Consider the following 16,480-nt stretch of genomic DNA (forward strand, 5'->3'; position numbering starts at 1 on the left):
CAAGCGGCATGAATCATGCCAATTCTTGAAAAACATGGCCTACCAAGCAAGACAATATCCAAAACGCCACTAAAAGATACTCTGCTTGATCTTGTGTAGAGCTGTTGCTATTTACGCATCTGTTTCAATCCTGTCTTCCACTTGCTGTATCGATTTGATATTGCAACAACTATCCACCCCAATAGCCTTAAGCTATTAAGAGTCAATTCTATCATCCCACGGTTTTGTGTCATCATCGTTCAAACTTGTCTGAAACTGAATGTTGCTTTCCTAGGCTTAATCGCTTAATCTAATCACTCCTCTAGAATGATTTCTACTTCAAGGGTTTATGAGAGGGCAAAGGTGGGTTTAAGCGGTTACTTTTCTCCACACTGCTATGTTTTCCCTCTTTCCTATCCCTCTTCAATTATGACGAGAGGCTTGAAAACAGAGTAGCCAGTAAACTGACACAGAAGAATTCACATATAGCAGATTAAATTAGAGGCACAAGGACCTTTTCCTATCAATTTACATACAAATAAAGTTAAATTTTCAGATTAAATTGTGTCCACAGATGGGGTTTAAGGAAACTAAACATCTCCCTAAGGTTGGAATCAGCTAAATTCCTACTCTCCACCCTCCCTGTTTCTAAAAGCATTAGTTGACAGAGATCAACAAGCATCTGACCTGAAATTGAAAATCCTAACTTTCAAATTCTCAGCTGGATTTGTTGCTCGTTCCGATGGTTAAACCAATGTATCGCCCCAATGGATATTAGACTTGCAGAGCGGGCAGGTTGCCTTTATCCGAAGCCATTTGCCAATGCACCCACAATGGAAATGGTGGTTGCAGGGAAGAGTATAGAGCTCCGTCCCGTCTTCATATTGTGAAAGGCAAATGCAACATTCCTACACAAAAGTAAATATTTGAATACTCAGCTTCAAATTAGGGAAAACTCTCAACTAAACAGCATAAATGCAACAAGAAAAAGACTACCATGATTCAAAAGCAATGACAGGATGAACATTCCAGTGAGAGAAACGAAACAAAAATTTGCACACCATGAAGAAAGTACATCCTGTCATAGAATCACTAACTATTGCGCACACAGAGAACCATATTGATATACATTTTTACTCATTACTATAAGCAAGAAAAGTTTGACATCCCACATTGGTTCGAGAGGAGAACGAAACATTTTTTATAAGGGTTCGAGGATGTTGGGCCCCAAAGGGGGGTGAATTGTCAAATCCCATATTGGTTGGAGAGGAGAATGAAGCATTCTTTATAAGGGTGTGGAAACCTCTCCCTAGCAGACGCGTTTTAAAAACCTTGAGGGGACGCCCAAAGGAAAAGCCCAAAGAGGACAATATATGCTAGCGGTGAGCTTGGAATGTTACAAAAAGGATATTTCTGTTTCCATCTATGCAGGCAGTCAAGAAATTGAGTTATTATAACCAAGATTCCCAATTATTGAACCCAGATTGGCCTTTTTTAAAGTTCCATGGATCTTTCATGGTTCAAGAAGGAATACATACTCTTCATTCTAGCTGAGAACAGAATCAAAATACGCACAAATTTTAGAATGATCATCAACTACTGCATGCACATAATATGTAATGCACATGCAGATCTGAATCGTGCAATTTCCGGGACTTTTTGCAGGAGATAATAATGATGTAATAGAATCATAAACAATCAACCAGATAGAATATAAATATTAACGATTTGAAATAAAAGATAAGTAGCTGACCGAATCCTCTGGATGAAGAACAAGTTCTTTGATGTGGTGATCATTATCCAACTCCAATCTTGCTCCGACAGGTTTTTGTTCTTTGTTAAATGTCCCAAATACCGGAGCTTGACGAAATGTATACTTGGGAAGAGTCCTGATATCCTCATCTGAGGCGCCTTCTCTGGTAGTCATGGCATATGCAAATGCTACAATTGGAATGCAGCAACAAAGAGAGAAGCAAACAACAAATGCCATCCCAACACAAAAGAGAATAAAGAACAAGTCAAATGCTAGAAAGACCACGGTTAACCTGCAATTGACCCAAAAAATATTCAGCATCAAAGCTCCAAATGAGGCTAAATGATTCGAACAACAATAAATCAAAGCTTAGATTTCTTTAGGTGAACACAATTAAAGCTAAAATTTCAAAATTACGGTTTGAAAGAAATTCAAATACATTTGTTGACGAAGTATCAGATTGGATCAAGAAAGCAGATGTAACAAAATTTAGTGCATTTACTTAGTTTTCCTTGTCCTCGCTATCCACTGGTTATTATTTACGGAACATTCGTATTGATGTCATTTAGGATTTATATATATATATATATATATATACAATTTTCTTGTATCAACTAACTCAACATTAACCTTACAGGATTTAGGTTCAATTATTGTATTGGAAACATTATCAACCTCTAAAGAGACCCCATTGGTACCTTTTCAAGGTTCTTTTTGTAGCAAAACAAGAACGTTCTTTCGAATTGACACCGGTCTTGTAAGATTCTCACATACGAGAGAGGAGAATAAAAGGATCTAGAACCCACCCACCGACCCACAAAAACCGAATGATCGAGATTGGAACCAGAATATTAAAGATATACCTTAATTTTTGCATAGCCATTTGTATAATTGTTTGAGATCGAACTCTCATCAGCTTAGTTTGATATGCAATTATTACAAGAAACCTAATTTAGAAAAGCCATGACTTAACTACCAGTTTCCGTAGGACTTTGTTGAAAGTTTGCTAAAAAGAAAAAAGTAAAGTCCAGATTGAACAGTGTGAACACATTCAGTTAATTCAAAGGCAAAACCAACCAAAAGATGGCAGTTGAAACAACTTTCAAAGAAGATGAAATTTGCCAGTGACACCATTTCTCCATCAGAAAACATGTCAAAAGGCAAAGTCCTTACCAATAAAGCCGGGGAGAATCTTGGAGAAGTGCGTGGCCACCCATGACAATCCAATAGAATCCGAAGACCCACCAGACCGACGATGTCATTGTATTCATTGACTCCAACCTTTTCATTATGCTAGAAGGACAAAGATAAAACAAATTAGTCCAAAGCTTGCTGGTACAGCTTATAGATCTGTATATTGTTGTGTGTTCATCAGGTAAGTTGAAGACTAAATTTGAGAAGATGATACGAAGTTAATTACAGGTTGAATGAAACATGAAATCAAGAAAATAAACACCGAATAAAGAATTTAAATTTTCCCCTTTCCATCTATTTCTTAGAACATGCATGCTCAATTATCCATCCCCTCATCACATCAAAAACCATACAAGCAAAAATTAGTGGCTCCATCCATCTTCAAATTTCAAGCTCAAAATTCAGGGGGGATTAGAAAAGGTCAACAATGTAGACAGCCACAGCCAACAAACAGCACAAAACCTCCCCTAACACTGAAATGAAATCATAATAGACTGTTTTCCCTACCTGCGATGAGCCGCACGGTCCTCAAAGCCATGGTGCAGGATACTCCTCTGGTACTCAAAGAAGACAAACCCAATGTGCAGAAGACATTGGAAGGCATACCCAGAAATCCAAAGGCGCAAAGGGGTGGAAGGGCGCTCACGAAACGTGGACAAGAGGACAACAATCGAGACAAGAACAAAGGCCAAATTCCAGAGAACGTCGAGAACCAAAATGGGCATAGAGTAGGAGAAGGAGCGGTGATTGAATCCGTTGGAGCCGTCTTCGTCATCATCATCTTCTTCAGCGTCCGGTCGAGGGTCGGCGCAATCAGCCAAAAGGACTCGGTGGCGGTCGGAGGTAATCAAACGGGTAGTGTAGCGAGTTAAAGGGATTGTAAAAGTGGTGCTGACAGTGGGNTGGCGAAGAACAGAAGAACCGCCATTGGCGCTGCGTCTGAGTGCTCGCTCTTCTTCCATTATGACCTCCGCCTCCAGTTGAGAGAGAATTCGGGAGAGAGAGAGAGAATGGGTGCTGGTGAAGTAGTTGTGTAGAGAGAGAAAGAGAATGTGGGAGCTGAGGCGGGTGGCAACTGGTGAGCTACAGCGATGGCTTTTGCTTTCTGGTGGCGGTGACGGGGATGGGGGGGGGGGGGGGGGGGGGGGGGGGGGGGGGGGGGGGGGGGGGGGGGGGGGGGGGGGGGGGGGGGGGGGGGGGGGGGGGGGGGGGGGGGGGGGGGGGGGGGGGGGGGGGGGGGGGGGGGGGGGGGGGGGGGGGGGGGGGGGGGGACTGAAACGACGCCGTATTACTATATACCATTTCTAAGCAACGATGTTGACTATAAAAAAATTAAAAAAATGGAATTTTTCCTAATTTATTAGCCGCCAATGCCATCCTTGAATGATTTATTTAAAATTTTATTTTTAAACCCTAATCCCAAAATTTAAAAATTAAAATAATTATCAATTGAAACTTTATTAAAATGAACCTTTTCTATGGATTAAAATTTGGTTTTTCGATTTTTTATTTATAAAAAATCAAATAAAAATTATACCGCCAAATGGCACTTACTAAATAGCTGAGCGAGTTGTTCGGCGGTTCGCTTTCCACTCCTACCATGCTCTGTTAGCTCTTCCCTTCTTCTGTGTACTGTTCTTCAAGTTCTAGGTAAGCTCCATTGATGTCCAATTTCATTCATGCTACTGTAATCAACAAGGTATGAAATTGTTTGAATCCGCGTTTTCTCTTTCAACAACTGATTTTTCCAGACTCCGATTCGGTCCCTTCAATCATTTCTGTCAAAGGAGATGGGGAAAGCCAGCGGTGACTGCTCAAACTCGTTTAGAAGACAGAATAAGGGACCTTAAGCTCGACACACTCGCTACCCAAATCAGAAAACTCAGAATAATCTTCAAACTCCGCGAGCTCATGATCGATCGGAAACGCGGCCCTTTCGTCTCATTACAAATCATGTCTCGATGGCGGAACTTTGTTGGACTCAGAATCGGCATTGGGGATTTCGTTCATAAGTATCCCCATGTGTTCGACGTATTTCCCCATCCGCTGAGGAGGAATTTATGCTGTAGAATTACCGGGAAGATGGCCGCCTTGATGAAACAAGAAGAGAATGTTATTAACGATTCCGAAATAGAGACCGTACAGCGATTGAAGAAGTTGCTAATGATGTCTGCTAATGGCACTCTCCATATTCATGCGTTGAGGCTAATCAGCAAGGAATTAGGGTTGCCCGATGGGTTTAGGGAATCGATTCTTGTGAAGTATTCAGATGATTTCAGATTGGTTGATTTGGAGATTGTTGAGTTAGTTGATAAACATGAGAATGTAGCTGTGGCCGAGGTTGAACAATGGAGGGAGAGAGAGTTTAGAGAGAAATGGCTAAGCGAATTCGATGTCAAATTTGCGTTTCCCATCAATTTCCCAACTGGGTATAAAATAAAGGGTGGTTTTAGAGAGAAACTGAGGAATTGGCAGAGGCTTCCATATGCAAAGCCTTATGAGAAGAGACAAGGCTTTGGTGTTCGTTCTTGTGGGGGGATGCATCGCCATGAGAAGCGAGCTGTGGCTGTTCTTCATGAGCTTTTGAGCTTGACTGTGGAAAAGCTGGTTGATGTGGAACGGCTTGTCCATTTTAGGCGAGATTTCGCCATTGAAGTCAATATCCGTGAGCTTCTACTGAAACACCCGGGGATATTCTACATATCAACCAAGGGGAACACCCAAATCGTTTTTCTTAGAGAGGCTTATGCTAAAGGGTGCTTGGTTGAGCCCAATCCAATATACATTGTTAGAAGGAAGATGCAGGACCTTCTTCTGTTGGGACGTAGACACACCAAGCAGTTGGAATCATCAATGGAAATCAAGGAACATGTCAGTGCAGCCGATAATGGAGACTGTTTATCTAAAAGTGAAGGAAGCTGGGTTTTGCCGATATTACAGGGCTTTGATTGAAGGATAAAGTAAATGTCTGGTAAAGTTGATGGTTTGTTCATTGGGCGGGGTGGACCTTTGTTCATGGTGGAGTCAAGTTGATCATCTGATGATGTTTGAATGCGTCTCCACCCACTCAAAAGGGACAAAGGTACTGGCTACGCTATTCCTTCAAACTCCCATTTTTTATTTTTGAAAAATCTGTTTAAGGAATCAGTTTGAACTGAATTTTGAAGGTTTGAAAATTGTGCTTTCAAAGGCAACACATTTTTTGTAAGCATCTTAAGGAGACCTAATAATTCATTGTTTCATTCAAAGTCATATGTCAAAATTTACCTTAAATTATTATCTTTCGTTTAATGATAAAAGGAACTATAACTTTTGTCTAGCTTCCTTCTTTCTCTAGTTCTTCCATACTTTGTTCCAATCTATAAAGAAAATTGGATGTTATTTAAGTATTAAAATACATAGAGATCCTTCTTTCCTTAACTGACGACTACAAGAGGACTCCATACAATACTTACATTGCATATATAGTGTTAGTTGTTCTTGGAAAATAATTACTAGAGCAAGTATGAAGGATGACAAGTTTAATGATTTTTCTCTTCTACTGGGGATTCTGAATGATTTCACTTCCAATGCTAGAAAGATATGAACTATTGGAATATCGTATTTTCAGGACTATTCTTAGTTAACTTATTATGGTTAATCATCTTTCAGTTTCTTCTTCTGTGCCTAATGATTTGCATTATGCCATTTGGAAATCTAAAAGTCCTAGAAAAGTGAATGAGCTTATGTGGAAATTGTTAAACAACGGGGCAAATACGGCTGAATTTCTACAAAAGAAACTGCCTTCTTGTTGTTATATGCAGCCCTCTTTTTGAGTTCTATGTCTAAGGGATTCTGTAGACTGAGATCATCTCTTCTTTAAATGCTCCTATAAATTGAGATGGATCTTCTTTAATGATTTTGGACATTTATCAACTTCTTAGGGGTCCGGTTGGTTTGATACCGAAGGCTTTGGAATTACATTCAATTACATTCAAGGGGTAGAAACTGATATGACTGCGGAGTTGTAAATGGGGCACTAGTAGACATGGCAAACATGACAAGTAGCTTTATCCATGAGGCAATCACTGATGTGGGAGATTAAGTTAAAAAAATGAACAACTACGACATGGAAAGTGATTACATAGTGGTTATCTTACTTGTCACATACGCCGTTTATATTTAAGTCTCGTCTACTACTACATTTACAATTCAAAAACCACACCAATTTTAGTCGCTTGTTTTAACGGCAAAATTTTATGGGGGTATATTTGAACCAATTTTGAGGAGTGAAACTTTTGAGATGATAGGGATATAATTGAAACTACTCTCAATGCTTAAGGGCATTTGACGTTAGGTTGTGCCAAGTCAAGTCAGCTCCATTTTTTTCCGTTGCAGAACAGAGATCCCTTTCCCCCACTTTCTAAAATGATGAACATTCAGTCCGTGGGGCTGCAAGTACAATGGATCCTCTGGTTCCCAATCAGGTTGCCTTTCCAGCTCTCTTACTTTTTAGCCTTCATTTTATAGCATGGAAGACCACCGTGGCCACGTTTTCTCCGACTCCTTGGCAAAATGAAGTCATGCTTTCTTATTTCTTTATTTTTTGTCAGTTCATTTTTCTACTGTTTGAGCTCTCATAACTATCCATCCTTCAGTTAAGACTTGATTTTGCTCCTTTCTTGCTTAGTTGATTAACTATTTATGGCGTGCGAGCTCCAGACATTTTGCTCATGTGCATCCTCTTTTCTGCATCCTTTTTGATATCTCCACTGGCAGGATGAGCTTGTGGCGTTTCTTGCCATCCTACTGTTTAAGACGGTAGCTCTTCTAACTATAGAAAACGTACTTTTAGGTGGTTAAAAACACTCTTTGAAAGTATTCCCAAACACCTCCTAATTGGTGGAAGTTGTTTTTAATTAACTTTTTGGAGGACAGTGGTTCTGTTTCTGTCTTTTATTTCTTTCATTCGCCACAAATGAGTGGATGCCTTCCTCGTTTTATCTCTGCTAACATAAGTTGTAATATCAACAGAAGTCGTTGCCAGGTCAAGAGACAAGCGTTGGGAATGCCTGACTTGGTGCGTATTATGAAGCATCTAACCGATAGGCAATTGGTCGACAAAGATCCGAGACTCCTTTGAGTTCATCTTTATGCAATGAGCTTCAGGTCATGTTAGATTACGAGCTCGCATACCATGAATGTCAATGAAAGTGAACTTTTGGATGGATGAAGGCCTATATGGGTGAACGCATAACATGATTGTAAGTGGAGAAAAAGTCTCTCTCTAAGAAATTTGATTATTTTGATTGAGACAACATGGATGAATTTGTAGAAGCAGGAATCGTGTCATGTGATCAAAATGATGAAGTTGTTGGAAAAGATCTACCAAGTTTCTTTAGCTTGCCTGATTCAAGCCAATAAGATGGAAGAGGATCAAAACAAAAGGGCATGCTCCTTTGTCTCTTCTTTTCAGTTGAACGGTATGTTTGATGCTTCAGATTTTAATGGAGTGGTATTTGATGTCTCACCTTTGACTCTACTTTGTGGCTTGTTGAGAGGGATTCCCCCATTATCAAGTAGTTGGAATCACAACCATTCAATCTCGAAACACACAGCCCCAACAATCAAATTGAAAGACTGCGGTAAAAGCATAATCACATCTCCACAATGATTCTCTGATTGAATATAATAATATTTTTTTTTTTTGGAAAACCCATTTACAATTTAGCAATGATTTATAATAGGTTTTTGATAGATTGTTTTCAATTGAATTACTCTATTTATAATCTTGCGTGGTACATGCTTTCTTTTCTAGATTACTATACTTGCACACATTTTCTCCCTATTTTTAAAAATAAAATTAAAAAAATTAAAAAAAAATGGTGTAATTTTATTTCTTTCTATATTCTCATTGGATCGTACCCCATATTTTTATTAATTATTTTAATTTTTCTCTCTTTCTTATTTATACTAGTAATAATTTTCCTCTAATAAAAATTATACTAATATATTATTTTATATTTATTTTGCATTTTTTTATATTAATTGGTTTTATTTCGATTTTCGTTATAATTTCTAACCCACAGAGAATCTTAATTTTTAAATTGTTTATTTTTCTAAAAGGGAAATATGAAAAGAAAAAGGGAAAAGAACAAAACACAGATGAACAATGAACAGCTAGACCAGTTATCGCCTGCATTGGCCAATGTGAAAAATGCTGCTTTGATTCTCGCCTGCAACGGCAGAATTAAACCATCCTCATCTTCCTCTGTTGCATTTGCATCACTGCAAAACCTAGTATTGACCTCTCAAAGCTTCCCAAAAATCCCCTTCCTTCACTGTCTAAGCTTTCTGATCGTCCACGACAGATATGGTTCTCCGTGGCGCCACTCTTTCTCTTCAACATCCTCCCCTTTGTACTCGCTCCACCTTTAATGGGGGACCCTCCTTACGCTTCGGCCTCCAAGCCCGAAGCCTTAAAACCCCAGTTCAAATCAAGGGTACTCATGCCTGTTCTTTCTCCCATAGTCACCGATTGGAGTTTAAGGTTGTGGGTCGGCGTCAAATGCAATGTGGGTCGCTGAGATTTACGAATTTCCGGATTTCAGCATCCTCTGGCGATGGCTCTGGCGATGGTTTTGGCTCTGGAGGTGGCAGTGATGGATATGGAGGTTATGGTCGTGAAGATTCTGGAGGCGGTGAAGGGGATAGTGGCAAAGGCGGGGATAACTGGTCCTTCTTGTCTTGGTAATAAATTTCTGTACAGATTAATTCCATCTCCCTTTTCATCTTTGCATACATTAAGCCTTTGAATTATTTATCTAAGGTGCCTTCTAACACTTGCAACAGCTGACAATTCTGATCGGTGCTTGTAATCACATATGCTTCCTTCTTGTTGAATGCCTATAATGTTTTTCTTACGGCATACTTTCTCGAGATGCACTAATTTATGAGTGATTTGAGCTTCGCCATATCTGAAACTAGCTGTCTCCTGTTTGTCCATTGAAACTAAGCAAGTGTCTCATGATCCAGACTGATTATGGAACCTTTGTCCACGAAACACTGATCTACCAAGGTCCTAAAAATGTCGACCATTCCAATTTTTTCTTCACTGATTCCACAGCCCAAAAGCTCCAATTTTTGCAACTTGCTCACCTTTTCATGTTATTTATTACTTTGGAGGGAGGATAACCTTAACAAATGCTTCTCTGATCGGTTGGTGACTAGAATCCCTTCATCAAACAAGTGTTATAGTAGGAAAAATGTAAGGGGAAACGTGATGCTTTGTTGGTCAGACACAATTTTTGTTTCTAATGATTGGAAATCTACTTGAGGGCTTCCTTTTGGCTCCTTTGAATGAAAATTAACAACCAAGTTTTCAATAGTGAAGTTAGAGTTATAGATGGTACATTCGATAAAGTCTTTTGGGTAGGGCTAATCCAGAAAATTGATGCGTAGCTCCCTCTAAATACTTAAGAGAACTTTATATATTTGAAACAAACTGATATTATTGTTCTAGTCCTTCTGCAAGTTGCAAAATATTTTGGTGTGTTCTCATGGTAGTATAAACCTCTTGCGACTGAAAGAAGGCTTAAGATTCAAGGCTACAAATTGAGCCTCCTATATCTTCCATTTATGAAAGGAATTAACATAACATACCTATAGATCTTACCCAAGTTTGGCCTTTACTCTGAGATAACTAAATTGATTAGAGAGATGTCTTGTGCAATTGACGATGGACCACCTCAGAAAGGGGGTGTAGTTCCGACATGAACTTTTAAATTTGAGCTATCAAGTACGGCTGAAGGAAAACATTGATCCCACCGTACCGTGTTAGTCTGCGTCAAATATTGACATACAATACTCGTCCTTGTTCATATGTAGTCCATCGCTCGTGACAAAAATGGTGGCCGACTTCACTATACTTTCTTGTCATCTGCTGCCATGTTTCTAGTCTAAAAAATAAATTAAGATGTATTCTATTTAGTTCCTGTTGGTATTTTGTTCGATTTTCAGCGGAATGCATGTGAGGTAGTGTTTCTTATTGGTTCTGAACCTCGTCCTTTCCTCTTAGCTTCTGTTTACAAGCTTGAATCAGAAATAAGTTCGCCATTCTTTTTTTTTTTTTGCCTTACAAACTTGCTTCTGTGTTATTCCAGGTATTTGTCTCTTCTTGCAAAATACCCTGTTTTGGTGAAATCTGTAACATCTGGGATACTAAATGCTCTGGGAGATTTTATTTGTCAGGTTTGCCTCCTTTTCTGCACCAACTTCAATTATATCCAATACCTCTAGTACTTCATTGGTGTATGTTTCATAGGGCTTTCCGAACGTTCCGATAGTTAGGGGCATGCTGAATGACCATCTTGGAGATATATGATTTGCTATGAATGTATCATTTTCTCTATCTTTGGCCTTACTTTCAGCTGGTGCATCCTTGTGCACCAGCTGCTTAATAATATGTTTTTCTTGTAAGGACTATTGTACTAAATGTTTGAACATATTCACATAGCTTGTTTTTGAAGACGCACCGTCGGCAGATCTGAAAAGAACGTTCAGATTTTCTCTGTTGGGGCTTGTGTTAGTCGGTCCTGCCTTGCATTTCTGGTATTAATTCAAACTAAAATCTTGAAGCATGTCTGAATTATCTTTTAAAAATGAAGACTCAATTGTAATCCTTCGTGAACTATCTTTAGATACTTGTTTGTTTAATGAATGAACACATAGGTATTTGTATCTAAGTCAATTGGTGACCCTGCCAGGAGCTTCAGGTGCATTCTTGCGCCTTCTTCTTGATCAGGTAATCCAGCAATTAGAAGACAGTTCTTAGTACGTAATTTAACTCGACGTCCTGTTTGTTAAGGGAATTTAACGATTGCAGTTCGTGTTTACTCCGGTGTTCCTTGGAGCGTTTCTAGCTGGATTACTAACATTGGAAGGGCGACGGTCGCATATTATTCCCAAGCTTCAACAGGTTCCAACTGAACATCTTCTGCTCCAACAAGAGAGAAGCAATCTGTTATTAATTTCAGCCTCAAACTTGTTTTTTTGCTTTGTAGGAATGGTTTTCTTCTGTTGTGGCTAATTGGAAACTCTGGATACCTTTCCAGTTTCTCAACTTCAGATTTGTTCCCCAGCAATTCCAGGTATGTCTTATTTACATTTTATCCTGTTTCTGTTCTGTTCTTCTTGCACCATTTCGCGATACGGCCCGGTTTCTTCAGCATGCCAGTTGTCGTGCCGTTTTATGAAACGATAGGATTTTTAGGAGTTCGAAAGTTTGTGGGAGGAGGTTTGATCCTTTATCAGACTCCACACCTCCCTTTGGGCTTTGGTGCGTAAGATTTTTTGTAAACACAACAACAATATCTCGATACGTATTGAAAACCATGCCTTTCAAACACAGCACTCGTCTTTATTTCAGGTCCTTGCAGCTAATTTCCTTGCCTTGGCATGGAATGTCATCCTCTCCTTCAAAGCTCACAGAGAGATCGTTGCATGATTGGTAAAAAGCTTCATCTGTCGTGGGGTCATGCAACGAAAAGACTGGAAAATAACGAATAATGAAATAATTCATATATTGACATTCCGTGCTTAATTTCCTAATTTCTGCTTTCTTATTCCATCATCCAATAACCACAGGATGATCCACAAGAAAGGGGTAGGATTTGGTAGGATTTGAATCTATAGTCGGCCCGAAGACAGTATTTTGGTCCATCTATGATAATTTGTTATAGATTCTTTTTTTTTTTTTTTTTTTTTTTTTTTTTTTTTTTTTTTTTTTTTTTTTTTTTTTTGCCGAATATGTTTTCAGAAATAGTTCGATTGCTCTTGGAACACCAAAAAAAATGCAATATGGAGATTGGATTAGATAGTTGCCTTGTCTCTCTTTCTGTATTCTTTAAGCTTTATGAACTTGGTATTGATCGTTAAGTGGCCTACCCGTCATTGCATGCACGTATTAAAGGCTTTAAATTTATGTGTATTTTTAAATATTCTACGTTGACTCGAATCTCTCAAAAATTAGATTAGATTATTACAAAAACTTACCATCTCATTGTACTTGGGGAAGATGGATACAACTAAGTGTTCATACGCTAAGTTTGGAAAAATGTAAATAAAAGAAATATAATTATTATGAAGTTTAAAGTCAACTAGAACATTAATGCAATAAATTCTTAAAAATTATTATTCATTTCTTATCATTTTTTAAAATATATATATTTTTTTAATTTTATTAAGAATTCAAATATATTGTTAAGGAGAAGGATGATGGTAATAATAATAATAATATTGTTAAGGAGAACATTAATGCAATAAATTCTTTAAAATATATTGTTAAGAAATAATTTTTTTTTTTTAAAAAAAAAAAACCAAACTTATTAGTTAAATGTAAAATTGGCTGTCAATTAAAAACCTTTTAACCGAATAAAAAACAAAAGGAACTTCATTCTTAATAAAATCGAAAATATAAATAAAAAAAGACGTAGACTAAACGCAAGTCCGACGTCATCAAGAATCTAAACTGTAACTCCGTTGTTCGCGATGAACTAATGACACGTCATCCTTTCAAGTAGGACCCACATTGAAAATTCCTCTCTCTCTCTCACGTAAGCAGTGACGAAGGAGTCCACGTATCTGAAATGAGCACGAGCGCAGAGGATAACTCCTAGTTATATAAAGTGATTCAGGATAGACAGATGAGATGGAAGAACGTGGCGTGAGGTGAGTGGGCAGTATAAAGGCAGCTGAAACCGATGGGTATTTTAAGATGACGTGGAATGTATTATTAAAAAATGATTTACAAAATTGGAAAGGATAATGTGAACAAAAATAATATTCTCATAATATTATAATTTTTTGAAGGGAAAAGAAAAGGCTGGGACTGTACAATCAAGTACAGCCCGCAAACTTTGACTTTTTTTCCTCTTTTTTTTTATTGTTCTCGACTGTCAACCACATTCAATTTTTGTTACCACTTCTAATGGTAAAAATATTTGGAAATATATAGGAGTGTAATTAAAGTAAATCAAAAGCTTGAATCGATGCGGTGCGTTTTAGGACGTGGGGACAGAGAGAGATAGCAACGGCCGCGTTTACTTGATCAGTCAAGTCTTGGCTGCATACCAAAGCTTATTTAATTGTTTCTTAAAAATTCTTTGAAGCCCCATGTTACCCATACGTTACATTTGATAGCTGTAATTTCCCCCCCATTTGTTCCTTTAGACCACTTATTACTTCTCTACTTACTTGATGTCACACCTCAAGCCTTCGCGTTTCTTGTCCTACTCAGTTTGTTTCCATTACGGCAAAGATACCAAGCTTCCTACCAAGTTTGAAATCCAAGCCAAGTCAAAAAGAACAGTGCGACGTCGTTCTGGAAACAACGGAGAATAAATCTTTTGAATTTTTTGGAAGAAATATTTTACCATTACATAGATTTCCAAAACAAAAAGAATATGTCCACCCCTCGCATCTTACTACCTGAATATCCTCCGCTAATTTTTGTTTTTCTTTTTTGGAAATTGGAAAAGAGAAAAAAAAACAAGTGATTATCCATCACATGACCGCCTTCCACGACTCGAGAGTGGGAAAAGACGAAAATGTATCAAAATCCGACCCGATGAGGGCGTCATTTGTCAACCCAAAACCCGGCCCAGTTATCTCGGATCCACTCCCGGAGTTCTGCTGGTGGTGGTTGAGCAAATAAGCCGACGTGTCGAGCGTAGGCAGTCCAGCATCAGCATCAGCGCCGCAGACAGTGAAGCGCCCAGCTGGCCTCTGCGGCTCCGGCTTTAAAAGCGGCGGAATCTGAAGGTGGGAGCTGCCGAATCTGACTCCGGTGACCTGCTGGACCATGTGGCGGAAGTTAGCCGGGTCGGCCGTGATGAACGTGGTGTGGTTCCGCTTGGAGGCTCTGGACTTCCTCTTGGTGATCTTGCGTCCGGTGGGGGGGATTGAGGAGATGGGTCGGTTGGGGTCGGCGGAGATTCCTGAAGCAGTGGGCGTGGGAGTGGGAGTAGAATCAGGGGCAATTAAGTCGAAAAAGGAAGAGAGGACGTCGGAGTGGGAGGTGTGAATGGGGTTGGAGAGTGCGTGTGCTTCTCTGGAGAAGACATCGGAAATCCATGGGTCTTGAAATGAGGGGCGGAAGGCCCATGGATCCAGGATGGTTGTGAGATTATCGGAGGAGGCCATTGGAATTGGAATCTTGGAGCGAAGGGGGAAATGAAATGGTAGAGGGAAAGGGTAGGGAGAGGGGAGCTTAAATACAAGGACCCAGAAAACGCGTTGTTCAAGGGGGAACACGCGTCACCATTGTTTTTTTTCTCTCTTCTTTTCTTTTGTTCCGTACTATAGGGAGCCGGAGAGAAGAGGGGGTTTTCTTTTTTATTTTATTTTTTTAACTATATAAAAAAAGAAAAGAAAAAAAAGGGTGGGGAGGATGGGGTTAGACTTAACCATGGTTAGATTTGTGTTCGACTCCATGACTCAATTTTATCTCTCACGGGAGGAGGGAGTGGGAGGCGCGTGATTCCAAATCTCTTTCCAATAATAATAATAATATATATTATATAATTCATGCATTTGACTCAAGTTTGCTCTCATAAATATAATCATCCACACTCCCTCACATCCCTTCCTTATTCATTCCTCGACTCAAGTGAGCTTTTTCTTTCCCGCTTTCGGTTAAGGCTTTAAAACACATTTGATATGGAAAAGTTTTCACACTCGACTCTTTTGTTCTTCTCCTCAACTAATGTGGGACATCACAATCCAACTCCCTCTAGGGCCAAGCGTCCTTTCTGACACATCGTCTCATGTCTACCCCTCCGAAGAATCGTGAGAAGGCTGACACATCCGTAATTTGGCTCTGATACTATTTTATTTAATTGACAAAGTAAAAAGAAAAAAAAGAAAAGAAAGAGGAATAAAAATTTAAGTTTTTGTACGAAGATTAATGTTTTAAATGACGGTGGTTTATAATTTTTAGGAGATTTAAACTAAATTAAAAAAAAATAGAGATATTAATTAAAATAGAGGCATTGGAGAACGTGTAGTTCTGGGTTAGCGTGGGGGCTGTGTCGGAGACAGTGGCGGTTCTGTCGAGTTAAGGTCAACCCGCGTCCTTCTCCACGCGTTAAAACTCGCCTCCCCATGCCCTAGTTTTTTTTTTTTTTTTTTAATTACTTTATTATTATTATTAATAAAATGATTTTACCACATATTTTTTCTTTTTATATAAATTATATTTCTATTTATGACGACGATAAAAGGATGTTTTCATGGCCAAATATAGTCACTTTTTTCTTTGATTGACTTTTTACTATTTAATTTTGACTTTTAATTCTCAGCACCCGCACGTGCAATGGACCCCACACCTTTTTTTTTTTTTTTCTTTTCTAAAAAGATTGTAATATTTGTTGGCTCTGTAAAAGGAAATTATGAAGGCTAAGCTAAAGATTAGGGCTTTGGGTTTTTCAATGACTAAATAATAACCCATGATTATGATTTATTTTAATTTAATATTATTTTATTAGTTTAAGAAGGTGTGTGGGAGTAAATATTTAA

General features: G+C 38.7%; 4 protein-coding genes across 5 annotated transcripts; 2 read left to right on the forward strand and 2 right to left on the reverse strand.

The window, feature by feature from the left end:
* Positions 1–447: 447 nt before the first annotated feature.
* Positions 448–4,047, reverse strand: LOC111470167 (E3 ubiquitin-protein ligase At4g11680-like). Its single transcript, XM_023115683.1, has 4 exons — positions 3,434–4,047; positions 2,906–3,025; positions 1,733–2,024; positions 448–887 (listed from the first exon to the last, which is right to left on the reverse strand). The coding sequence occupies exons 1-4, from the start codon at positions 3,886–3,888 to the stop codon at positions 726–728; spliced, it is 1,029 nt and encodes a 342-aa protein (XP_022971451.1). The 5' UTR covers positions 3,889–4,047; the 3' UTR covers positions 448–725.
* Positions 4,048–4,480: 433 nt separating this feature from the next.
* Positions 4,481–8,238, forward strand: LOC111470166 (protein ROOT PRIMORDIUM DEFECTIVE 1). Of its 2 annotated transcripts, XM_023115682.1 has the most exons (3): positions 4,481–4,576; positions 4,678–6,008; positions 7,940–8,238. In XM_023115682.1, the coding sequence occupies exon 2, from the start codon at positions 4,838–4,840 to the stop codon at positions 5,876–5,878; it is 1,041 nt and encodes a 346-aa protein (XP_022971450.1). In that variant the 5' UTR covers positions 4,481–4,576; positions 4,678–4,837; the 3' UTR covers positions 5,879–6,008; positions 7,940–8,238. The 2 variants fall into 2 exon arrangements, with proteins under 2 accessions (XP_022971450.1, XP_022971448.1); XM_023115680.1 differs by having other exon boundaries at positions 4,488–6,008.
* Positions 8,239–8,377: 139 nt separating this feature from the next.
* LOC111470168 (protein SYM1-like) lies at positions 8,378–12,653 on the forward strand. Its single transcript, XM_023115684.1, has 8 exons — positions 8,378–8,550; positions 9,032–9,655; positions 11,068–11,155; positions 11,421–11,515; positions 11,636–11,708; positions 11,790–11,882; positions 11,968–12,054; positions 12,333–12,653. The coding sequence occupies exons 2-8, from the start codon at positions 9,279–9,281 to the stop codon at positions 12,408–12,410; spliced, it is 891 nt and encodes a 296-aa protein (XP_022971452.1). The 5' UTR covers positions 8,378–8,550; positions 9,032–9,278; the 3' UTR covers positions 12,411–12,653.
* Positions 12,654–14,028: 1,375 nt separating this feature from the next.
* On the reverse strand, positions 14,029–15,155 carry LOC111470257 (calmodulin-binding protein 25-like). Its single transcript, XM_023115815.1, has one exon. It carries the CDS (start codon positions 15,104–15,106, stop codon positions 14,468–14,470), a length of 639 nt encoding a protein of 212 aa, XP_022971583.1. The 5' UTR covers positions 15,107–15,155; the 3' UTR covers positions 14,029–14,467.
* Positions 15,156–16,480: the final 1,325 nt, after the last annotated feature.

This window comes from Cucurbita maxima, unplaced genomic scaffold (assembly GCF_002738345.1).
Source record: "Cucurbita maxima cultivar Rimu unplaced genomic scaffold, Cmax_1.0 Cma_Scf00043, whole genome shotgun sequence".
Taxonomy (NCBI): domain Eukaryota; kingdom Viridiplantae; phylum Streptophyta; class Magnoliopsida; order Cucurbitales; family Cucurbitaceae; genus Cucurbita; species Cucurbita maxima.